This window comes from Diadema setosum, chromosome 3 (assembly GCF_964275005.1).
Source record: "Diadema setosum chromosome 3, eeDiaSeto1, whole genome shotgun sequence".
In the NCBI taxonomy this organism is placed as follows: Eukaryota; Metazoa; Echinodermata; class Echinoidea; order Diadematoida; family Diadematidae; genus Diadema; species Diadema setosum.
In genome coordinates, this window is record NC_092687.1 from 3123699 (window position 1) to 3150290 (window position 26592).

Consider the following 26592-nt stretch of genomic DNA (forward strand, 5'->3'; position numbering starts at 1 on the left):
ACTAAGGATCCACGCCTCGGCCAAAGGCAAAGATCTCCATTCTCACCTCATACCATGTCAAACATGCAGAATCTGAAGCTGGGACATGTCGGCGTAAGCATTAAAGGGAACCCAAACCCAAAGAACATTGTGGAGTGAAAGCAGCAACGTTAGTAGAACACATCAGTAAAAGTTTGAGGAAATCGGAAAATTAATGCAAAACTTATGAATTTGGACAATTTTGCTGTTGAAACCGCTGGATGAAGAGACTACTAGAAGTTATGACGGGTAAATTATCGGTTGGGCTATTACCACTTGGTCTAATCACCAGGTGGGCTAACACCATTCGGGCTAAACCCAATTGGGCTACAACCACTTCGTCTATTTACCATTTCGTCTAATTTCCACTTGGTCTATTATCCAGTTCGTCTAATGACCAGTTCAGCTAATATCACTTAGTCTAATTCTCAGTTAGTCTAACACCACTTGGTCTAATTTCCATTTCGGCTAATTGCCACTTCGTCTAATTTCCACTTCGTCTAATTTCCACATGGTCTAATATTCACTATGTCTACATGCCACTTGGTCTAATATTCATTTGGGCTACAACCATTTGGGCTATTACCACTTGGTCTAAATATCACTTAGTCCAATTTCCATTTCGTCTAATTGTCATTTGGTCTAATTACCACTTAGTCTAATAACCACTTGGGCTAATCGTCACTTAGTCTAATGCCACTTGGTCTAAATAAGAAACATAACCATAGATTTTAAAAAGGAAGTGTTAACAACCCTTATATATGATACACACACACGTGTGTTTTTATCTTACAGCCATCTTACAGCAACCTGATACACAACTCATCTTTGCAGAGTTGAGCGGGAGGAGGGTGCGGGAGGGGCGTATCCCCTCCCACACCAGTGACTTTTTCAAAAATCTGTCTATAAAACTTGTATTTCAGAGCCTACAAAATGGTATGTAATTGCGCTTTATAAATTGTTTTCGACGGAACCACAGGCGTAAATATACAGTGCGTCCCAATAAAAAGGAAACCGGAATTGTCAGTTATTTTCCCAGTAAAATAGAACAATTCATGTCGTATAATATATATTATCATAAAGTTTATATCTTCCTCTTTTAATATGACACATAAAGTGTATGCATTGACGAGCAAAGAGAGTTTAAAATTTGAACGTCAAAATCAAGTTGCACAGTATAAATGGTCATCAAGATTTGAAAGGATGCTGCAATGTTTGTTAACAAAGGGAGGGCTCATTAGCAATTCTTTCACCAAATTTCTCAATGAGAATGAATACGGTTTTAAGCACAAGCTTTCACTTGCGTGCCTGACCATGCAGCTAACAACAGAGCAAAGAGTTTTCCTAGTAGGAGCCATGAGGGGTAGAGCACAGATGTGCGTGGACAGGCATGGTGGACATGTTGAGCGACGTTGGGGATAGAGTTACACGGTCCAAGATTTATGAGTTGCTCTTGTAAAGGATGAAATAAAAAGAAATAAAACTTAATTTTATTTCTTTTGCTAATGCAATTATGCAAGAAGTTTATTCAAATGATACAATTTTATAAGCAAAATTGTTCAATAATAACCTACATCAAAATGCGCTGCTACCTTAAACATGTGGGACTGTTTCAAATCGATAAAACACGCAAACAATGCATCAAATTGCACCATTTACAACATCAAAATGCAAAAAAGTTCTCATCGTCGGAGGGGGAATCCCCCCTCCCACACCCCCTCGCTTGCTTCGCTCCCTCGTATCTAACCGCTCCCCCTAAGATCAAATCCTTGCTACGCCGGTGATAGGCCCCACTGATTAGTAGGCATTCACAGTAATGTCGCACAGGCGGAGCAAGAGCTGAAATACCACGATTTAGTCATTCAATGATATATTGATATTTCATTTTCTTACTTATTTTTTTTAAAGAACAAAAATCCAAAATTTCACCAAAAGTGTGCACCAAATCGCTGAATTTCAGGTCTGGAAATACAAAATCTTCCTCGTGTGGGAGGGGGCGGGGAGGGGGGAGACCCCCCTCCCACAATCTCTCCCGCAGCAGCTCGGTCGCTCCGCACCAAGCTTCTCTCAACCCCCCCCCCCCCCAACCAAGGCTGCGCCGGTCCGGTTATGGGCTTGTAATTGTGGTGATGATGACTACCTCCGGTCATCTCTCCACTCCTCAGTACAGATTTACGCCGTTGCTATGGGGCCTTCTACTAAATATTCAAAAAAATGAATGAATAAAAGTAAATAATTCAAGCCCAATTAATAAGTACACGAATTTAAATTGTGGGCTTTCACCCGGACCCTTTCAAGAAAAAAGACAATTAACCATTCCACCTATTTACGCAATATTGAGCTTAAGATTTAAATCTGTTTTTGAGCCAACATTACGATATAAATCGACACCTAGACTCAGTAGCCTATAGTCTGTGGTAGCCCAGCTGGTCATTAAACCAACTGGTCATTAGCCAAAGTGGGAATTAGACCAAATGGTGATTAGACGAACTGGCAATTAGACCAAGTGGCTATTAGACTAAATGAAAATAGACAAAGTGTAAATTAGACCAAGTGAGAATTAGCCCAAGTGGTTATTAGACCAACTGGTTATTAGACAAAGTGGGAAAAGACCAACTGGCAATAGACCAACTGGTGTTAGACCAACTGAACATTAGACGAACTGATATTAGACCAAGTGCAATTAGACCTAGTGGCAAAAAATACATTAGACCAACTGGCAATTAGACTAAATGGGAATTAGACAAAGTGACGATTAGCCCTAGTGGTCATTAGACCAACTGTTTATGAGACCATGTGGCAAGTAGACCAAGTGAGAAGTGGACCAAATGGGTTTAGCCCGAATGGTGTTAGCCCAACTAGTGATTAGACCAAGTGGGAATAGACCAAGCGGTAATAAACCGTTATGACATATCATGTGTGGACAACAACATAATGGAAATATACAGGGAATTCCACAAAATTCACTTTTTCTAGCAAAATGAAAGAGCACTTGCCTATCCGCTTTCAGAAAGCAGGGGGAATAACTGCTACCCTTCTTCTGTCAGTATCAAGGTGATGGAATGTGTAATGTTCATGAAAAATGAATTTTGATGGAATTCCCTTTACATTTTTTTTGTATATTGTTGTCCACACATACGTCATAACTGCTAGTTGTCTTCTCATCAAGCAATTCTAACAACAAACCTTAATGAATAAATAAATATATATATATGTGAGATATGAGAAAGGGAGGAGAAATCGGTGCGTAGCTTTGACATCGTTATTCCTCTTACTGTTCCTCCTTTTTGGAAAAAGCGCAAGAGTTGAAAAATTGGTCTCCGCCGGGAATCGAACCCGGGTCTTTGGCATGGAACGCCAACGCCTTAATATATATATAATATATATATATATATATATATATATATATATATATATATACTTATATATTTGTGTGTGTGTGTGTGTGTGTGTGTTATACAACTTTTGCATCGATTGTCTGATTTTCCTCGAACTTTTAGTGATATGATAATGTTCTACTAATGTTGCTGCTTTCTTTCAATCCGCATTGCTCTTTGAGTTTGGGTTTCCTTTAAGATAAAGTCAACTATCGTTATGTATGTATATATAAAAATATATATGTGACCCTGCACCACAAAACAAACAAAAAGTCGCCAGACATGGATTTTTAGTTAAGAGTAGATTCTGAAAGAGCAGACTCTAAGCTTTACAATGATGCATAACTCAATTCAAATGGAGTCTTCTAACTTATCTAAATATTGGAAAGAAAGGACACACTCTGGAAAGTGTGAACTGAGAAAACGGGCTCTGAAGTACAGGGCGTATTCAAGCGCTTAATCTTTACCAAGCTATGCTAGCTGTGGTATGAATTGAACAAAAAACAGGATGTTGTTCACCGGAGCAACAACAATGAAGAGATTATCACATTAAGCTGAAATTAAGCATGCTTCATTAGCACATTCTGTAGATGATCAATGCCGATGTTCAATGCTGTAGCATCATTCTCCCAAAAGTTAGTGGAGTTGAAACTGAAGTGTATGGACAGGGTTTTTGAGAAATGGGAAGATGGTTCTTTGAGAAACAACTAATCACACTATTCCACCAAAAAAAAAAAAAAATGTTCGAGAAAAACTGCTGAAAACACAAGTTCCTGTTTGTTTTATGATCCCAAACTTTAATATAATATAGAAAAAGACTTGCTCTTTCAGAAAAAAAAAAATCCTATCTAAAGTTATTAGAGTTGAAAGTGAAGAGAGTGTACAAGGTTTTTAAGAAATGAAAAGGGGACTCTATAGACACAATCAAATTTTTCTACCAAAAAATGTTCGAGATAAAACTGCTAAACAAACACATTTTCCTTCTCTGTGTTATGATCCCAAATTTTAGCATGATGTAGAAGAAGTCTTGCTCTTTCAGAAAATACGAAAAACTCAAGATTGGTTAGGTTGACCCATTTCACTGTATTTTTTCAGCCCTCACACAAATCACTGTGTGCGACTTTTTGTTCGTTTGTGGGTTTTTGCGAACAAACTCTTCATTTAAAATGATTTTTAACCTTCTTCTGTACTACGTAGTTGGAATCAATTAGACACTAAAGGAAGTTACATCTTGGTTGCTGCGTTCAGACATACGCAATGATTTTGTGGACCATACTGAACAGTGTCTGATTGATTCTCACTCATTTCTTTCTTACCACTCTCTCTGTTCCTTTCTCTACCGTCTCCCCTATAGTGCAACTTCAATTTCCAGCCCATTACTGCCCCCCACTCTTCATTTTTCGCCCTTCTTACAACCCCCATACGTCGCATCCCTCTCCAATTCTCCTCTTTCTAGGTTCTTCTTCTGCAAAGCAACGATCCGGTTGAAGGCTACACACACATGGTGTCACCGCAAACCTTTCTCCCTCGTCAACTTCACCATGCAAACTTTCAAGCAACACATATTTTAGACGGCTTGTGCCGAAAGGGTAGGTTGGGTGGTGGCGCGTCGCGTTAATGGGAACACCCCCCTTCGTCCGAAGCCCCCCCCCCCGGTTTTGCCGAAAGGGTGCGTTGGGAGCGTTGGGTCGCGCCGCGTTGACTGGAACCCCACCCTTCGTCCAAAGCCCCCCCCCCCCCGGTTTTGCCGTAAGGGTGCGTTGGCACTTTTTCTCATGTAATATTAAAAGACGAGTTTTGAATTTATATTTAACCTTCAAACAACCATTTCAAAGAGGCTATCGTCCGGATCGGTTTACACTCTATTACCACTTGGTCTACAGCCAGTTGGTCTAATAGACTGTTTAATATCAGTTGGTCTAATAACCAGTTGGTCTAGTCATCATTTCGTCCAATTACTGTTTTGTCTAATTGTTATTTGGTTTAATTACTATTTGGTCTACAGTCAATTCGTCTAATAATAGCCATTTGGTCTATTTTTGGTCTAACATCAATTTATATCATCAAATACCGATTTGGTCTATTATGAGTTGGTCTAATTCCATTTCGTCTAATCATCAAAAGGTCTAATAAAAAACCAAATTTGTCCAATATAAATTTGATGTACACATTATTAATTTTGATCGATTGCCCAGTTGGTCTAGCCTCTGTCTATCATCATCTAGTCTGCACCCATTTAGTCTAATAATTAAACCATTGATCCTATCGTCATTTGGTCTAATAGCCAGCCTCCTGGTCTAATCAGGTACCATTTGGTCCAATCAACTGGGCTATTTTTTTTTTTTTGGGGGGGGGGGCTTTTTAGTGATGTGTACACCAAATTTATATTGGACAAATTTGGTTTTATTTTAGACCATTTGATGATTAGACGAAATGGAATTAGACCAACTTATAATAGACCAAAAATAGACCAAATGGCTATTGTTAGACGAATTGACTGTAGACCAAATAGTAATTAAACCAAATAGCAATTAGACCAAACAGTAATTGGACGAAATGATGACTAGACCAACTGGTTATTAGACCAACTGATATTAAACAGTATATTAGACCAACTGGCTGTAGACCAAGTGGTAATAGAGTGTAAACCGATCCGGACGATAGCCTCTTTGAAATGGTTGTTTGAAGGTTAAATATAAATTCAAAATTCGTCTTTTAATATTACATGAGAAATAGTACCAACGCACCCTTTAGGCAAAACGGGGGGGGGGGGGGGGTTTGGACGAAGGGTGGGGTTCCAGTCAACGCGGCGCGCCCCAACGCTCCCAACGCACCCTTTCGGCAAAACCGGGGGGGGGGGACTTTGGACGAAGGGCGGTGTTCCCATTAACGCGACGCGCCACCACCCAACCCACCCTTTCGGCACAAGCCATTTTAGACTGTATAGGGAAGGTGCCGTGTGGCAGCGCTAGCGCTGTCTCATGCGTCGAGATTGTTTTGGTACAGATTCTACTTCAGAGTCTAATTAGTTATGCTGAACATGTGACAAGCTTCCAAAGCATTCTTAGTATATCAACAGATTGTGACAAATCTAGATAGAGGATTAATAAAAAATACTATAAGAAAATGAAGATGTCTAGAGCCACTGTGTATAAAATGTAGAAATTACATATCTTATTATTTTTGTAATAGTTATAGGCCTGACTGTAGCTATATAGTGAGAACTATAGACTTTCGTAGCTTTCTGTTGTTGGCTAACTCGACAAACCATGTCACACCCAGCTCTCTGGTCATTTTATCCCACCTAACCACTCCTCCCCCTCCAATTGCAAGAAAAGTGTGAACCCGACATGGAACCAAGATACACAATTTTGCCAATTATAATCTTAACACCAGCGTGCAGTGTCGTGCCCTTGGCCTTATGATTAGGGCCTATTTGAACAAGTAGCAATGTTTACCACTGCTTTTCGGTTTCTACATCAAATGAAATATTTGAATGAAGAGATGGTTAGGCCTAATAAATCGAATGTATTCCAATGTCATCTCTTTCGCAGCATTGATTAATTAAGACAACAATAATTGTGCAAAATGATTTCTAAGTAACATTAACATGTCAGTACCAGATCAATAGTTTCACACAAGATTCATAAAGAGTGAAAATCATTACATCAATGTATTTTCGGATCAACTTTGGGCAGAGCAATTGTCGGATAATGTCGCATTTTCGAAGCAAATGTCGGCGGAGCAAATGTCGGCGGAGCGTATGTCATTGAACCCTTCCCTGCCGATTAGCTGTGTAGTATGATTGATCTTGACATATAACAACATTAGATTACCAATTACACCAAGGATATTATGCCCTTCTTCACAAGTTCGGTCAGGTGACTCAGATTCAAGTCTATGGGTATAAGGTTTGGCATGTCGCAACTATAAGTAGGCTGCCGTCTGCTTTTGTTGTTGAATATCAGGTCTATTTCAAGATCAGTGAAGTGAGAGTTCTAGGGTTGACAATGAACATTAAGAAAAGTTGGCAATGGTCAAAGACACCTTCCGGATTTCCGGATCACTGCGTAAAGTGAGTGGTTGCTTTGGTGCGGGTTGACGCAGTCAGTGATACAATTAAAAAGAATCCCCCCTCCCAGGGTCTTGTAGTTCCGCTTCCTCACAGGGTCCTAGTCGATATCATCCAGTTTCAAAACCTCCCTTTGAAATCAATTCTGTGTACCGCAGGGATTGTAAGTTCAATTGCATTCTCCTTTTACCCTCGATCAATAGCATTTATATCGCTTTTACGGAAACAATTATTACATTATCATTTTATACGTATTTCACATGCAACACACTCAAATTTACCAAGTATTGACATAACACAGGATTGACTCTGACATGGGCAAGAGAAGAAATGAATGATAAATCAAGTAAGATATTCATTATGGAAAAAATATCTAACCTGTGATTGTGGGGCAAAGAAAAACATTGCTGTGAAGAAGTCATCATCCAGCATGGCATTTTCCATTTCCAGTGATGTGAGGTTGGAGGGGAAGTTAATGCCTCGACCAGCAGCTAGAGAGACAGATTGGACACTTTCATCCATGCTCGTTTCACCAGAGTCATCTGAATGATTTGATGCCTTTAATTGAAGTAAAAAAGTAGACTGCGCTAAGTAAACGTGCATATGTGACAATGCACCTCAAAACAAACAAAAAGTCGCCAGACATGATTTTTTAGTTAAGACTTTATTCTGAAAGAGCAGACTTTAAGCTTTAAAATGATGTATAACTCAAATCAAATGGACTCTCCTAACCTATCTAAATATTGGAAAGTAAGCACAAACTCAGGAAAAGCGTGAACTGAGAAAAGAGTCTCTGAAGTGCAGTGTCTATTCAAGCGGTTAATCTTTACAAAACCGTGCTGGCTGTGCGATGAATGGGACAAAAAAAAAAAAGAAGTAACCCACCAGAGTAACAACAATGAAGGGATTATCAGATTAAACTGAAATTAAGCATGCCTCATTAACACATTCTGTCCATAATTAATGCCAACTTTCAAAGCAGTAGCACTATCCTTTCAAAAGCTATTAGAGTTGAAAGTTAAGAGTGTGGACAAGGTTTTTCAGAAATGAAAAAGGGATTCTTAAGACACACCTAATCACACTATTCTACCAAAAATGTTCCAGATAAACTGCTAAAAAACACACTTTCCTGCCCGTTTTATGGTACCGAATTTTAGCATAATGTAAAAGAAGACCTGCTCTTTCAGAAAATATGAAAAAGTCAAGTTCGGCTAGGTTGACCCATTTCACTTATTTTCAGTCCTCACGCAAAATCAGTGTGTGCGACTTTATGTTCGTTTTGAGGTGCACGGTCATATATATATTATATATATATATATATATGTATATATATATATATATATATATATATATACATATACACATACATATTTATTACCCTGCACCACAAAACCAACAAATGTCGCCATGCATGGATTTTTATGCCTCCGCCGCGAAGTGGTGCCGGAGACATTATGTTTTCGGGTTGTCCGTCCGCAATCGTTTACGCGATAATTTGAGTAATATTGACTGGAATTTTACCACACTTGGTCCAAGTATAAAGTATGATAGGGCAAATACTTGATTAGGTTTTGGGATAAAATTGGCCGAAGGTCAACGGTCAAAAGTCAAGGTCAAATCATGAAATTGTATCCGTTTACGCGATAACCCAAGACTTGATCGAGCAAATCTCACCAAGTTTTGTCCGAGGATGATCTATGATGGGACAATTACTTGATTAGCTTTGTTTTAAGTAAAATCGGACAGAGGTCAAACGTCAAAGATCAATTTCGAATCCTACAATTTATCTCTGTACGTGATAACTCAAAACTGGATGAACCAACTTTCATCAAACTTGGTCCAGGGATGATGTATGATTGGGCAATTAGTACACTGTTTTTTGTTTAGTGAAATTGGCAAGTGGTTAAAGGTCAAACCGTCAAGTTCAAATGCTAAAAATGTTACAATTTCCCCCATATCTATGCAATACCCGCAGGTATTTTCTTGGAACTTAGTGTAGACATGTACTACTGCGTAGAGATTCTCCACGGAGAGTTTCATGTCATAAGGTCCAAGGTCAAATGGTCAAAGGTCAAGTGAAATCTTACAATTTTACTTTTCTCGCAAATGGTTCCATTTATCTTCATGGAACTTGGTACATACGCATGTACTGACTGGCAGGGATTATCTAAGGAATTTAGGATCATGGGTTAATAGTCAGGGGTCAAAGATCAAGGTCAACTCCTCAAAATTTCACTATTTCTCTCATATGCTAGTTTATGCAGTGCTTGCAGGATTATTTTCAAAACTTAATATATACACGTATTACCTAATGGAGATTTTCAGGGAAATTTCATGCCAGGAGGTTAAAGGTCAAAGGTATAGAGTTAAAGACCAGGCTAAAATGCAAAACAAAAATTGTATTTTATACTGTAACTACTCTTTTTCATCTTACCTTGAAAATTACTAAGTGCACAAACATGAAGCGGCGGTAAAAAGTCAAGTAAAAATTCTCGATTCCCCACAAACATGTATCTGCACTCTTAGACAATTATAGCAAACCTAATTTCAAGGAAAGAGAACGTTCAAGACATTTAATCTGACAAACCTGTCATTTCAATATTTTGCTAGTAATGTGAAACTGTCATCACACATTGTGAAGACATTGTACCATAATCCTTTTGCGAGAATCATGCATTATGGCAGAGGTATACCAGACGCCATAGCGACATTTCTAGTTAGTTAAAAGCAGATTCTGGAAGAGCAGACTCTAAGATGTAAAATGATGTTTAATTTAATTCAAATGGACTCCCCTAACCTACCTAAATACTGGAAAGAAAGCACACACTCTAAACAAGGTGTTAACTGAGAATAGATACTCTGAAGTACAGGGTCTATACAAGCGCTTAATCTTTTCCAAGCTGCTAGCTGTGCGATTAAAGGGAAAAACACAGGATGTAAACCACCGGGGTAACAACAATAACGGGGTAATAAGATTAAGCTGAAATTGAGCATGTGCTATTAATTACAAATTCTGTCCATGATCAATGCAAACTTTAAAAGTAGAAACACTATCCTTTCAAACGTTATTAGACTTGAAAGTGCAGAGTGTGTAAAGGATTTCAAAAAATGAAAAGGGACCTCTAGGACATGCATGATCCTTCTACTCTCCCCTAAAGAAGGGTTGTAGAAAAGCTACCGACAACACACTTTCCCATTCATGTTATAATACGAAACTGAAGAATAATGTCAAAGAAGGATAGCTCTTTCAGAAAATAAAAAAAAAAAACTCAAAATTGACTCGGTTGATCCATTTCACTTTTTTTTCTTTTTTTTCTTTTTTTTTTGGCGTCCTCACGTAAAATCAAGGGGGTGCGATTTTTTGTTGGTTTTGTGATGTATGGTCACATAGTAAATGTCTTTACTTGTGTGTGCCCTGACCTTGTGTTGTCTCCATTTATTCGATTTCAATTTTGTGTAACGTGTACATTACAATGTATTCCTTTGAAATGTTTATTCTGGTTATTGTTTCATGTTTGTAAGTTTATGATTATGTATCTTATATTCTTTACGTGGTCGAATAGATAACATGAATAATAATAATAATGATAATAATAATAATAACAACGACATTTATAAAATACTAATGACAATAATAATAAAAAATACATATATATATAAATACATATATATATATATATATATGTATATACATATATATATATATATATATATATATATATATATATATATGTATATACATATTTATGTGCAGTAATTGTTTACGTATGATAAAATGTGAATTATGGAACCATCTGACATACAAATATGACTAGAAAATGTCATGACTGGAGGTAACGCATGTAAAAGAGGGCGTCAGGGTTTAAAAAGTTGTGCATTTTATATAAACATTACTGTAGGTATGACCGTTTGAATGCCACAACTATGAATATCCTGATGATATCCAAATTCACCTAGGCACACAGCTACCTAAGGCGGTCCCTTCCTGGAAATGTACAATATAAGATTATCGTGTAACAATAAAATTTGTTATCAAAAAAATGAAGAGGTATTACCTAAGGCTAAAGTGCTTGTATCAAATCATCACTGTAGTTATCATATCTACTGTTCTCCTACTGTGTACTTCTTCATACGACAAATCAAATAATCCTGGCTGTACTGGATTTTCCTCTGTGTCGACTTCACATTAATCACTGTGTTTACTGTTCTCATACAGTAACACTCGCCTACAAAAGTCCACGCTACCCGACGTGAAGAACATTGCCCTTCAAAAAAAGAGTTTTACAATACTTTCACACAGGCACGATTCTTCTGAGAAACAAATCTTTTAGTTGCACAGAGATAGTCACATGCAGCAAGGATTTTTTTTTTTTTTTTTTTGGGGGGGGGGGGCGTCAGTGATGTTGATTAAAAAAATAATGCAGTGATCTATACGAAAGGAGAAGTGTACTTACAAAGTGGCGACATGTCTTGTATACGAAGATCCATCCACGACCTGTGTGTCCCCTAGTAATCTGTAGTGACGACATCTGTTCGAGGAGAGGAATGATAGGCTCGAGCACTTCCTTTTTGTGGCATTCAAATGCAACGTTAACAAGGAAATCAAGGAAATGGTATTGGGTAAGACATCCACCATACATCGGGCACAAGGAACCAATGACAGCCTTTCCCACTTCCTTATTCTGTGCCACGGTAAAGTACAATAGGTATTCAAACGATCTGTAGTCCGCTATCACCTCGCTTTTTATTCGGTTAAACTCTTCCCTGTTGCTTTCGTACAGCAATGCCAGATGCGACCCTGCCAGAAACTCCATGAATAACTTGTGGGGAATTCGGTATTCGACTACAGTCTCCGTCCTTCTCCTGTTGTTTTCTCTTCTGCAAACAAACCACTTCTCTCTTGTGAGCACTCCGACTTCACATACGGTTTTCAGAGCATCTTCACTTGTCTCAAGGTCATCTTTTCTAAACACAAGATTGTTCTTAAGAAGGCAATACAGCGCATCTTTGCTGAACTGCTGTAAACAGTCTTCGCCTTGCTTCAACTTTTCTGCCTGTTTCTTCTTGATTTTTTCCTTTCCGGCATACTGAACCTTTAGATGGTGAATCAATTCTTCGAAGAGTTGAGCGAATGTTTCCAGTCCTTGAATCACCGAGCGGCTACTTTTATCTTGCCAGATGTAACAGAGCATGCTGCAGTAAATGGGGTAAGGTTTCATATTCTGTGCTACGAGACTGTCTTCGTTTGTCATCAACCCGATGAGACCGTCTCTGGCCTCCTTGTTGTTGGGGAAGAATTTTGAAATGCAAGAAATCACATCCTTCTCATTGAAGCCCCCAACTTCAACAAATCTATACCGCTTTTCTACTTCCTTGTTGGATGTTATTTCCTTAGCTCTCCATGGTCTAGTGGTGACAACAACTGGGGAAGTTTTGAATCTCTCGCCTCTGATCACAGCAATTGTATCATTATTTGAAAGTTTGTCGCTGATATCCTTTCCGTACTCGTCAAGACCATCAAACAGAATCAGCACTTTTCTTGGGTTCTTTCGAATGTGCTTTTCTACTCTTGTCGCATCAAATTTCACTTCATTAGATATCTTGCCCATGATATTATCTCCAAACAATGTGTTTTCCTCGATTTCCCTAAAAGGAATTAGGAAAAGGAGATCAATAGCCTCTAAACACCTTCCCGAAGCCCAGTCCAGCGTTAACTTAGCAAGAAAAGTTGTCTTGCCAATGCCAGCTTCTCCGAATAGTGCAATGCGATTGTTTGATTCTCTATTCGCGCAAATGTCCTCCAAGTGTTCGATGAAATCATCGTAGTTCATGTTTGTTTTGTTACCTGCCATACCTTCAGAGAACATCGCAAGATTTGGATGTATGTCATCTAGGCTCATCGACGATCCGAGATGAGGAGAAATGCGTGCGTTGCTGTACTTGGACTGATAAAACCTTCGCAGCTCTTTCTTTACTTGCAGAACTTCGTCCTTTGTAAGGTCTTTCGGTTTTCCCTCTGAAACACTGCCTAATGCTGTTTAGAAATATATATTAAATTAATTAATGTCAACTGATTTAGAAATGCATTTTCATAATTGACATCATCACTTGTTTGAGGTACACAAATGAGAGCTAAATCATTTTATATTAAATCTATAGAACTATCACCGAATGCGATTAAAAACTCCACCTAAAACTGAAGTAGTAAGTTCACCCGAAGTATTGTTTATGTTTTTATTGAAAAAAAAAAATACTGTCACCATGACAGTATTTGTCGTATATCAACGACAGAAAGGTTTTGCTCATTTTAAAATCCGGTTGGGCATATGTGCCAAATTTCAACCCAAATGTTTTAAGGGACGGTATATGAGAATTGGGCTTTTAACATTTTGCGAGATACCATGAAAACACTTATGGAATGGTAAAAAACATACGGTTTTAAGAGAAATTCAAAGTTTATGTGATGAAAATCGGGTTTGGAATGACTGAAACATTAGGAAAAAAAAGTAAAACAAAGCGATCGTAATAAAATGTGGGTCCCACACTTTATTGGAATCGGTCTTTTTTGGATATCTCAGCCATTTCAAAGCCATTTTAATCAAATAAACGTTGAATTCCTCATGGAATTACATCCTCTTTCACATTTCATATGAGGTTTCCCATTATCTAACCCCCTCCCCCCCCCCCAAAAAAAAAAAAAATGTCAGAAACCTGAAATTAGGTCTCAACCAATACTATACGATCCCTTTAGAATCGATCCAGTGGTGTACATGGTTTCCATTTAAAATGGTGTTACCGTTGCAATAAATAGTTCGACAATCAAAAAGATAAAATTTGCATATCCGCATACTAGAGCACTATTCTATAAGTGTTTCATTACACGAGATCCTCTCTTGATTTTAGTTCTTGAACTGACGCTTGATTTCTATCAGTCGCAAAGTTACGCTCAATATACAAAAAGTTACGCTTGATTTTTTCTTGAAATCAAGCGCACTATACGTTTCATACTCTTTTTTTTTTTCTTTGTCTTCTACTATTTCGGCCCTAATCTGGCAGAACTCCCGAAGTCGATTTTGGTCGATTTTCAGGTTTTGAGTGTTTTGTGTGTTTTTTCGCATGCTCTTTCAAGTGGGCCAAAAAAATAAGTTGTGATTCGGTACAGAAAGTTGTTTTTAGAAAGTAATTTTGGCAAAATTCCTGAGGAGAGAGGGCGATTAATCTGGCAGAACTGCGTAAGGCGAGATACGAAATGAATTTTCCGATGTTAATCAGGCAGAACTGCGTAAGTCGACTTACGACAACGCTTGGACCAAGGTGTTCCTGATCCCGCACGGACATGGTATATCTTAACACGCGCGTGCGCGGCCTTGATAGTGACGAACGCGCTGCGCGTTGTTTTCTAGCAAGCTCAGCTAGCTAGACACAGAGCTAGGTAGTACGTACACATTACACGTACGACGACAGTCACGCTAAAGCAATGGATCCAAAAGCAATGACCCTCAACTCTTGGGGGAAATTGCCACTTTCTTTCCCTTCATAGACTGGCAGGCTTCAAAACTGGTCAATATGCGGTATGCCTTACTATTAAGTTTTGCTACAATCTAGGGATATTTAAGCCTAGAGAATTTCTAGATATAACAAACGTTATAGTTTGCATCTTGTCTGACAAAACTCTCCAGTCAACTTTAGGCCTAGGGTCTACTTTAGTGCTGCAGCACTTGTCCATTGTTAATGTACAAGTTTGTACGTGAAATCAATGTACTGTGCGGCAGGTCACGCGAACAACAATATCTGTAATCCATAGCTTCTCACTTTGTTTTTCATTGTAATAAGCGTTTAGTTGGCTTGGATCTATGGGATTGATCTAGAAAAGTTTAATGAATATCTAGGATACTGTCCATAACGATGGCATTTTCGATTCAATCCTAAAGACGTCAGAAATCGGCCAATACTAACACTTTTAGTTTACTTTTTGATACCGGTACCGTACCGGTACTCCCGGTACGCGGTAGAGTTGTACATTACTACCGTTACTTAACTTGGGCCGAATCGCCGGTTATTCTGTCTTTAGTCAGTTTTCTAGTTTTTTTAGATTTGATTCGGCATAGACATTCTTTAAGGCTGTAATATGAAGAATCTAGAATCTACAGGTTAAAAGCTAAATTATAACCATTTAGCCCTAGAAATAGATCTGAAACTAAGGTCTAGATCTGTGAGTGTGATCTACTAGACACTATAGGCTAGGCCCCTTTTGTATAGGTTTCCTAGATTTTATAGACTAAACGTTAGCCATTAGATAGGCAGATTAGGCTTTACGTTGTTCTTAGATCTACTATAACATTAGTACTGCTACTACAAAGTACTAGATCCCAATAGACACTCTAGCTCTAGATTTAGCCCCTACTTGGATATAGATCTTGAGTCTAGACTAGAAACTAATTTTCATTGATATTAGTCTGTTAATGACGCCCCAAAATGGATGTCTGGATGTTACATAGAGTCTATACCTAGGCGATCGAGTAGAAAGAGTTCGAGAGTTCTAGTAGTAGGCCCTAGTATGTTTTAGGCCTGCGTAGAGAGTAGAACACTACTACCCTAGTAGTAGTACTGTAGTACTGTAAGGGTGGCTAGTACAGTCGGCACAAACGAGACCTAGGGTCTATTTTATATTTCTAATAAAGCTGTAAATAAACTTTTCGTCAGGTCTAGCTCTTAGTATTCTTTAGTTTAAATAGAGTTTAGGCCTTCAGCCAAAAGGGTCTAGGCATACTCTTACTTTGGGCATAGAATAGGAATGATGAGACCAGTAGGCCTATCGTATGCAGATCCCTTTACCGCTCTACTAGTCTCTAGATGTCTAGTGTATCGTTAGGCTTGAATAGACTTAACCTTAGTCTAGACGGTCTACAATGTAGTACCTGTAGTCTTGATGAGCATACAGCTTAACATCTAGTCTGATATTTTTCTTAATCCAAATGCAATGCTTCATGAGATCGACAATGATCCAAGAAGCAGCCAGGCTTTTGATGTAGCGGTACTTCTCGTGCCGCTAAATAAGACTAAAACATGAACACAGACGGGCAATATTTTGGGGAAAGCAAGTTATTTTCCGCATACGAATGAAAGGATAAAATGAAATTGAATGTGAGTAAATAATGATGACTTTATACAATGTGAACAAATATTTCAAAAAAAAATTACTCGATCTAAAATATTCATTGTTTTGACACTGCATCCGCTGAATAGTAAGGGGGATGGATGGTAAAATCCGATAGACAATCCGCAGAAAATAGACTGAGATACGTAGTTCTGGCTGATAAGCACGTGGTTAACGACGAAAAGAGATACGTAGTTCTGCCTGAAACCCCCCCCCCCCCATGGCCAAAGACTTACGCAGTTCTGGCTGATCAACCCGGGCACGTGAGCAGAGATACGCAGTTCTGCCAGATTACGATCGCAAAAATTTGGCGACGATTAATCTGGCAGAACTGCGTAAGTTTTCTGTTAAATGGTAATTATTACTCCTTAAAAAGATCAAATTGTCATTTTTTTTTTTGCTGGAAATAAATTATCTAGGCCAATTGTTACCAAGAAAAGAAGAAAAATGCAACTCATCGTATCCCAGTTTAGAAAGGTGTAACATTGAATCTTTAAACCCGATTTCTGGCATTATGGGTTAAAGGAGATACGCAGTTCTGCCAGATTACGGCCGATTTTTTTTTTGTCTTTTCCTTTGCATCATTTGGTTTCCCTGATAATCACTTTTTCTTTGTTCGATCTTTCAAGGCTTCAAGCAGCTAGATACTGAATGGTTCTTGTTTCACTCATATTGTTTTTTGTTGCGTTACGAGTATATTGTAACGAAAGTCGGGGAATAATTCCTTTGTTTCTGATGTGAATGCAGGGAATTAACCCGGAACATTCGTTATCAGTTTGTGTCTAGATGAACTGCAAAGCATGGCACACACACACAGCATGCAGTTCAGTCGAACAGTCAGTTGAGAGAATTACAGAGAGTATAAAGTAGAAAGGACACAATCTCTTCCGGACATGACAACGAGTTTATTGTCGAAATCCAATCTCGCAGTGCCACAAATCAGAATCTCAACTCGCAATGTTACAATTCAAAACAGACTCTCTTGGCTGAATTCCAAATCGCAATCTCTACCTTAGACTCGCAGACCCTGTGCTCTCCTTTAATGAACATGATTTAGTGATAACAGCAGTATTCATAACGGTGGGTTTACCTTGATAAGGTCAGCGGCTAATTCAAGTCTAGTTTGTGTGGCTGATCGGGTGTCCTTGGTAATACTAACTCAGGGTCGCACATTACAGCAACGACTTGAGCGACGTATGACGAAGGTCGCACGCTGCCGGACCACGCCGGAAGGCCGAGAGTGAAACCACAATAAACAATTCAAGGCCGCAAAACACGTTTTTCATTCCAGAGCTTGCTTGGACAGCAGGGATAGCTTAGAGATAGAAGTGCAGACGGAGCAGTATAAGGAGATATCATCGGAATGCAAGGACGGAGTGAGGACGGAAGAAAGGATGGAGACGCAAGGTCAAAAGCAAGGCCGGAAGAAAGGACAGAGACGCAAGGTCGTGATGCCCCAGTCACACAGTGCTTTGTGATGGGTTACGTCCGCCGCGGATAGATACGGATGAGTGAACGCAGGGGGACGCAGCGTGGACGCAGGCATCCGCAGGGACGTATGTAGACGTAACTGTCCGTAACTCATTTGTAAAGAAACGTAACATGACGGCGCCAAACCTGCGAAAGTTTGAAATGTTCAAAATTTCGCAGAGAGATTCTACGGATGCAGACTTACACAAGTAACCGTAACCAAACGTAATCATCCGTAACTGAACGTAACTATCCGTAGCCTGGACGCAGACCATCCGCAAATATTTTTACCTCCCGTCCGTTTGCGTTCGTTTACGTCCACCGTAAGTATCCGAAAGTAATCGCAAGTTAACGTATATCAACACTTTTGTCCGTTTACGGATATTTGCGACAGTTACGGATGCTGCGGAAGATTACGTCCTTCGGCGTTTTCCGTTTTCCACTCGCATTGGAACACAGAGACTCGTGGGAAGCCACACAACTCGTGTTGCCAAGCTGCAGCGCATTTGCCTGAAGGAATGCTACAATACAGTCGGAGCAGTGGAGAGGCAGAACCGCATGGACAAATTATGACATTTCTCCCACAATTAATGGTCATTTTAAGTGGCACCCATATAACATGTATACTCATGACATCGGTTGACTCTTGGTGCTGAACTTTTTTTCTTGTACTCTTCGAATGTATATTTTTCGAAAAAAGCAATATTTTGCGTAGGGGGTGGGGTGACAGCATTTTATTAACTTTTCTGGCCGGGGAAGGTGTGGGACAAGGGCAACTATATAAAATGAGAACGAATTTGGTATTTCTATTTTTTTATAATAATAATAATACTAATAATAATAATACTAATACTACTACTACCACTACTACTACTACTACTACCACTACTACTACTACAACTACTACTACTAATAATAATAATAAAGGACATCTATATTGCGCAGCTACTATAATAATATACTCTACTGCGCATTACAAAATGACATGCATACAAGAAATTCAAACAGAAAATACATTACTTCAAGAGATGACTTGATATTGTACTTGGGTGTGGGAGGGGTGTTTAAAGGTTTTGATGTCTTTTTTTTTCTGTAAATTTAATAAGCATTGCTTTATCATAAATATCTCCTTAACATAACCCAGTAAGTCATGAATATCGCTGAACAACGACAGCGTAACCACAGTTTGTCTATTCCATGACTGCAAGTAATATTTTCTTACTCTAATGTTTAACTTTTCGATCTATATTGTATTTTATTTGTGGTATAGTGATGTTATATGTGACCCTGCACCACAAAACACACAAAAAGTCGCCACACATGAAATTTTAGTCGGAGCATGTTCTGAAAGAGCAGACTTTAAGCTTTAAAACGATGTATTACTCAAATCAAATGGACTCTCCTAACCTATCTAAATATTGGAAAGAATGCACACACTCAAAGTGTAAACTGAGAAAAGAGGCTCTGAAGTACAGTGTCTATTCAAGCGCTTAATCTTTATCAAGCCGTGCTGGTTGTGCGATGAATGGGACAAAAAACAGGATGGAAACCACCGGAGTAACAACAATGAGGGGATTATCAGATTAAACTGAAATTAATAATAATAATGATGATAATAATAATAATAATAATGATAATAATAATAATGATAATAATAATAATAATAATAATAATAATAATAATTACAATAATCATAATAATGATAATGATAACGCCTTATTTACCCAGGGTAGCCAAGTCAAGATCGGCTCGGTTGACCCATTTCACCTATTTTCAGTCCTCACACAAAATACATCCTTTACATTTATGACATTTATTCATATTTGAGTTGCACAAACAAAATTCAAACTTCAAGTTCAAAATTTCATATATCTTTTATTATTGTAAAGTAAATTAAAGGATTACGATTTTTTCACAACTTGTACGTAATTCAATTTCAGTTTTCCCCAGTGTACAATGTAAGACAGTCCAAAATGTGATAACCTTGCTGTCATAATACACTGACTTAGCAGGGATCGTAAGAGAAAACCAAATTGTCCATAATTATTCATAACAATCTGTAACTATCCGTAACTATCCGAAAAAATGCGCAACTCTCCGCAAGTGTTCAGAACTATTATGTGCCAATAAGTAAGAATATCCGCAAGTGGACGCAAGTATTCGCATCTGGTCGTATCTGTCCGTATCGCCCGCATTTTTTGCCCGCATGTTTTGTACAAATTTCTTGTGACGGCAAAGGATCCGCGGGGGTCCGCGGAAAAAATGACTTTTTTTGGACGTAACGCCGGACGCACAGCATTGTGTGACTGGGGCTTAAGCAGCAGTTAAAAGAGAGAGGAGAGCGCAGCAATTTCGCTATGGCAGCAGTTCTGAAAGCAAAGAGAGCACAGCAGTTTACAATCGTAACAATATATTCTTAGCTTTGTACCTCGTTAGAATAATGATGTGTCACATTTACATTGTACAAATTATTGTTGTAATGAGCCATGCAGAAACAATAAATCAATCAAATAAAACCAAATCAATCAATAAAGGACAATGTTTCACTGGTAAGTAACCAACTCATTGTTGGTTTCTCATAACCATGCACTCAATTTCACGTGAAAAGTAGCTGTGAAATACAGCTACGTGGCCCTTTATATTTACATTTCCTCAAAGGTTTCCTGATTCAGGAATTTCTGAGATTTGTATTAAGGGGACTTTATTAATTGCTTGTTGTTTAGCGTTTATGTTAACCTAAAAAGTAACAAGATGACAAAGTTTGCATCAGTTGCGAAATTTAATGTTACTCTTCAAACTCTACTATGACGTATCGCATCAAGTGCCTATGTTTTAAAGTTAAATGAGAATATGCTATCCCACAAGCTAAATTAAAACACAATCATGATTACTGTCAGCTCTAAGATCTGTATTTATCTACGACTGACGATAAGTCTGGTTCTGCTATGAGATACACTGTAATCAATACACTTCAACACTTCGTGAGTTTACTGAACAAAAAATGCAGCTCTTATGCTATTTATTTTTCCAACAAGACTTCAAAAAATATATATATATTTTTACAATACTTTCCCAAAAAAAAACCCTATTACAATTGCGTTCGTATTTACACCAAAGAAATTAAAGAAACGTTCAGGAGCAATCCTATGAGATAATATAATATGCTAATAAATCCTTTCCGCATGTAAACACATCCTAGACCCGGGTTGAATGAAATACCTGTGGTTCAATACTGTACTGTGCGCACGTGTGGTTTCAATGTATACTGTCTGACGGGAATGGGGGGGGGGGTGTGAACTAGTCTGTGCGGTAATGCAGAAGTTGTCTGGATGATCGCGATGTCGAGGATGTCGTCCGGCTGGCGGGAATTGCCCTCACGCTAACCGAGATGCCGTTGAGCTAATGGTGATGCCGTCAATATGATGCCGTTGAGTTACCTGACGGTGATTCCGCCGAGCGTATTTGCTATGGCGTCGAGATAACGATGCTTCCGTCGAGATAACGATGATTCCGTCGATGTAGTGATGATTCCGTCGAGCGTATTTGCTATGCCGTCGAGCGTATTAGCGATGACGTCGAGCCCAGCTCGTCAGTGTCGATCTATAAGGGGATATTATAACCACCTCTCATAATATTACATATTCACAGGGTAATCTCAAACATGAACCACAGTTCAATACTTCCTTATACTTAACCAATAATGCTCCTGTATACTTCCACCATGACAAACAGACCTATATATACATACTACAGAAATAAACCATCGCCATGTATATACTCATAACTCACTTAACATATAAACATGACAGATCATCTCATATAAACTATCTCAATCAAAAACCAGCTAAACTGTATTCTCTTAACATATATCCCTTTCTCATTATAACTAACCTTTAAATCCTTCAGCAACCAAAATTACATTCTAACTTATCACTTAACAAACTTCTAACTTCATTCACTTTAGTTATGAACAACAAAACCTGGATTGTATTTTCCTGATACAACCATAGAAAAACAAAATATAATGTATCCACAAATATCGCTGTAAATTTAAACATTCCACCTATAACATTCACCTGCTGACTTGGCCTGCCTTCTTGCCAAACTAAAACAAATCCTATTTCACTCTTATACAACATATCCAATCTGATATATAGCACAATCTTTACTCTAACATTCTTAATCCACATATTATTATAGTGAACCAGCGAACATAATATGAATCTCTATATAAAAAAAAAATAACAATAATGACAAACTCAGAATATTACAAAAACAAACTTAATACAGCTACAAAACTACTTACGTCTGATTTGGTGTTCAGACCCTCAAGCAATGGTGAGGAGAAGACTTCAGCTGTTGTCAGTGCCTGCAGCATGTCTTGCGCGTACCCTGCCCTAATGCGTGGGGCTGCTGTGCCATGACTCTCCTGCCTGAAATGCAGCGCTGCGTTGTAGGCCGATCAGCTACCTCTCTACTCCTATCACCAGTGAGTTAGAAGAGCATGTCTTGCTCTGACAGATGTTCAGATCCAACTGATTTTCCCTCCAAAATTACTTTCCTTGTCGCCTCTAATATAACTCCACCCTCTATTGTGCTTAAGCTGGTTCCAACTAGCTTTCCCCTTTTTATTACATGTCCCTTTTCTTTCCAACTAATTCCTCCTTTTGGCTTTAAACCTATCTATCCCAACTATCTCCCCCTAACTAAGTACCTATTCTCTCCTACCAACTCTCCCTTTCTACATTAGCCATTATACCCTGACTCCACTGAGCCTCCCTCTTTCTTCCACACTGTCCTTTCTCCCTAACCACTTCTCTCCACCTGGCTTGCCCGATTCTAAATTTCTATGCTGTTTACGCCTGCTGTCCCCATTTCCCACCTGATGGCTTGCCTGAACAAAGGAATCTCACACATTTCACACTCGCACTCTCAGTCACATCGTGACATATCACCCCCTACTTCAAGAAATTAGTCATATCTAATTTTCTAATAACTTTTCGGTGATATGACACTTCTGAACACTTCTCAACAAACACACATCTAGACAGCATATCATACAGCTACTAAATCATCACTCATGAGCTATTACTCAGTGAGAATGACAACGGTGTGACAATTTGCTCACCAACTTGTAATACCTGAAATATATACAACATCTTACCTATATACAGAATAATTCATGAATCTGATAATCGAGTCCGATAGCCTGCACCGACATTTTCATTATCTTTGACTGCAGTGATAAAGAAATTGAAGTTGATCGTCATCCAGCTCTGGTCCCATCTGTACGTCTCGGACCGTCTCTGATGAGGTGAGTGGTGGGAGGTGTAACAGCTCGCCGTTTGGTACCGAGGTGACTCTGTCCTCCTCCTCATCTTCCTTCTCATCCATGCTGTCATCAACTACTGGCGTGCGGGCAATGTCTAGGACTCCTGCACGTTCCTGCCGTCTGAAGAACTGCTTCAGGAGGTTTGCATGGAAGGTCTTTACCTTGCCCCCTACATCAATCTTGTAGTCCATCTGACCTACCTTTCCAACCACTTTGAAAGGCCCTTTCCACTGCATGAGCAATTTGTTGCCATCAGTGGGAAGGAGGAGCAGTACTTCGCCGTCAATTTCAAACTTCCTGGCCTTGGCTTTCTTGTTGTACTGTCTCCGATACTTCTCTGCTGCTCTCGATAGGTTCTGCTGAGCTAGGTTGCAAGTTGCCTCTAGTCGGTCTTTTAGGTCTAGCACATATTGGTAGGTCGTCTTCGTTTCTGGCTCCTCAACATCACTTGTCCATAGTTCCTTGAGAATGGTCAGTGGACCTCTAACTACCCGTCCATAGAGGAGCTCGAAGGGAGAGAATCCCGTACTCTCTTGCAATGCCTCTCTATACGCAAACAGAAGGGGATTGAGGTACCTGTCCCAATCTTTCGGTCTCTCCTCACACATCTTGCGGAGCATTGACTTGAGTGTGCCATTAAAACGTTCAACTAACCCGTTACAGGCAGGGTGGTAGGGTGTCGTCGTAAACTGGCGAATAGACAGGAGTCGCGAGATCTCCTTCATCATCTCCGAGGTAAATTGGCTACCCCTGTCAGTCAGCACTTCTCTTGGTATCCCCACTCTTGAGTAGATACCCATCAGTGCTTCTGCAATGGTTTGAGTGTCAATCCGCCGCAATGGTATGGCCTCTGGGTATCTAGTTGCGTAGTCGACAACTGTCAGAATGAAACGATGTCCATGACTAGTTGCTGGCTCGATTGGTCCTACCAGATCCATAGCCACACGCCGAAATGGTTCATCAATCAGTGGTGTAGATCCGAGTGGTACTTTTGTGACCTTCCCTTTTGGTGTTGTCCGCTGACATACCTCACACGACCTACAGTAGCGCACTACGTCTGCGTGCATCCCTGGCCAGAAGAAATGAGTCTGAATCTTCTCACTTGTTTTTTTTGCCCCTAAGTGACCTCCTAGAATCGACTCATGAGCCAGTTTCAAAACTCTATCACGAAGCTTACCCGGTACAACTACTTGCAGCACAGTGTCAGACCCTGGCGTTGCCTCGACATACTCTCGATAGAGCACTCCCTTCTTATACAGTAGACGCGAAGAACTACCGTGGCGTCTCACCTTGACCTCTCCCGTTTCTGCTAATCTCTTCATGGGGGCTAATGAAGTATCGTCAGCCTGCGCCTTGATAAGTTCGTAGACACTTACCACATCCTCCACTGGTTTGGGTACGATAAGTGGTGGCTGAGTTCTCCGTGCTCGCTCCTTCTGCCCTCTTGTCTCCACTGCATGTGCCTGTAGCTCTGGAGGTGTCCACGATTGGTCGGGATGGGTTGGCTCCTTCACACCCGGTATGTTTCCGAGGATGACATCATACACAGGCCTGGTCATGCATAGTGCCTCCACCTGTCCTCTGAAGTAGGGTGTGTCAAGCTCTACGCGGGCTACTTGGAAGCTCTTGACAGTCCCGTCAATAAGAACACACGTCCTCTCCTCTGAGGTGAGTTACTCATCTTTCACAAGGCCCTGTCTCACTACCACAGTCGAACATCCCGTGTCTCGCAGCACGTCCACTCGCTTGCCATTGACCCTGCCCTTGCAGACTGGCATCCTCCCTTCACGGGTACCACACGCGACCGCAGAGAGCACAGGTAGTGTACCTCCACAGGCCAATTTCACTTCGCTTCCGTCTTTGGTGAGATTTCGCTCAACAACCGGCGACCTATGTACCACAATACACATCGCACCTTGGTCATGGTGAGTTGACGAACTCCCCTTTCTAGTTGACGGTGACTCCCCACCTGCCTCCTTAGGTGGGTCTCCCCTCGGTGAGTCTTCGAGGGATGCAGCCTTCTCTAGCCGCACTCGTCTTGCTGTGCAGTCCCTGGAGAAATGTCCGGCTTTCCCACAGTTGAAGCACACCTTCCCTGGTGCAGCATTTCCCTCGCTGGGTGCTTTGCCTTTCACAGGTGCATCTCCTTTTGGACTGCTACTATCCGACGGCTGGGCTCCATTTGGACGTTTCTCTTTCATGCGTCTGAGTCTCGGGTCTGCATGCGCCTCCCGGTACTGTTCCGCCAGACACAACAACTCTGGAAGCTTTTGCGGTCCCCGCTCTCGTAGAAACATCAGTAAATCTTTACTGCATGTCTCTAGAATCTGTTCCTGCAGAAAGAGATTCTTTAATCCCACAGCATCATCACTATATGGGCTAAGTTCAACCCATCGATCCAAATATTTCTCGATTCTATCGGCAAATTGACTGTGCGTTTCCCCATGATGTATCTTTGCATTCCTAAATTTCAACCTGTACCCTTCTTCAGTGAGGTCGTATCCCTTGAGTAACGCCTTCTTGATAGCCTCATACTGCATAGATTCTGATGCCGTAAGTCGAGACACAATACTCAGAGCTTTACCTGTCAACAGGGCTGATATAGCTATCCCCCAATCTGACTGCTCCCATCCTACACTGGTAGCGTGTCTTTCAAACCTACAAAGATACGCGTCTATGTCGTCCTTTCCATCTTGGAACACTGGAAGAGGAGGAACACTTGGCCGGTGTGTGACCCGAGTCGCACTGCTGGACGTTCCTATCTCTTTCCTAAGTTCCTCGAGTTGAATTTGTTTGGCTATCAAATCAGTTTCTGATTGCTTCAAAGCCGCCTCTGCAGCTCTAGCTGCCGCTCTCTCATCTCTCGCTTCTCGCACACACGTGTCTACATATTCCTTTAATTCCATCCCACTAAGTCCAAACTCTTTACCCTGTTCTATAAACCTGTCCCTATCCATTATGTTAACCCCAGCAATAAACTCACCCAACGCAGCACAGCGGTATCAGGCAGGCACAGGAGTACTGGCAACGGTGCTGCTATCAAAACTGGAAATGGCACTGCAGCAGTCGAAGTCTCCGTGCACCCTGTAACTATTTCTTGGTGAAAACATGCAAAACTTGGTCAACATAAGACAATGGAACACATACCAAATCCATATAATTAACA

The 26592-nt window shown here is 40.0% G+C and overlaps 2 protein-coding genes across 2 annotated transcripts in view; both read right to left on the reverse strand.

The window, feature by feature from the left end:
• LOC140226669 (uncharacterized) overlaps window positions 1-26592 on the reverse strand; it is a 157379-nt gene that overhangs the window by 106314 nt on the left and 24473 nt on the right. The window contains exons 4-5 of the mRNA XM_072307109.1: window positions 11922-13491; window positions 7846-8025 (exon numbers count right to left, since the gene is read on the reverse strand). Coding sequence (XP_072163210.1) covers window positions 7846-8025; window positions 11922-13491 — 1750 coding nt within the window. The remainder of the gene's footprint in view (window positions 1-7845; window positions 8026-11921; window positions 13492-26592) is intronic.
• LOC140226487 (uncharacterized) lies at window positions 23321-26453 on the reverse strand. Its single transcript, XM_072306952.1, is given in 2 exon segments — window positions 23321-25684; window positions 26129-26453. Coding segments are annotated over 2 exon segments (2619 nt in total). The 5' UTR covers window positions 26384-26453.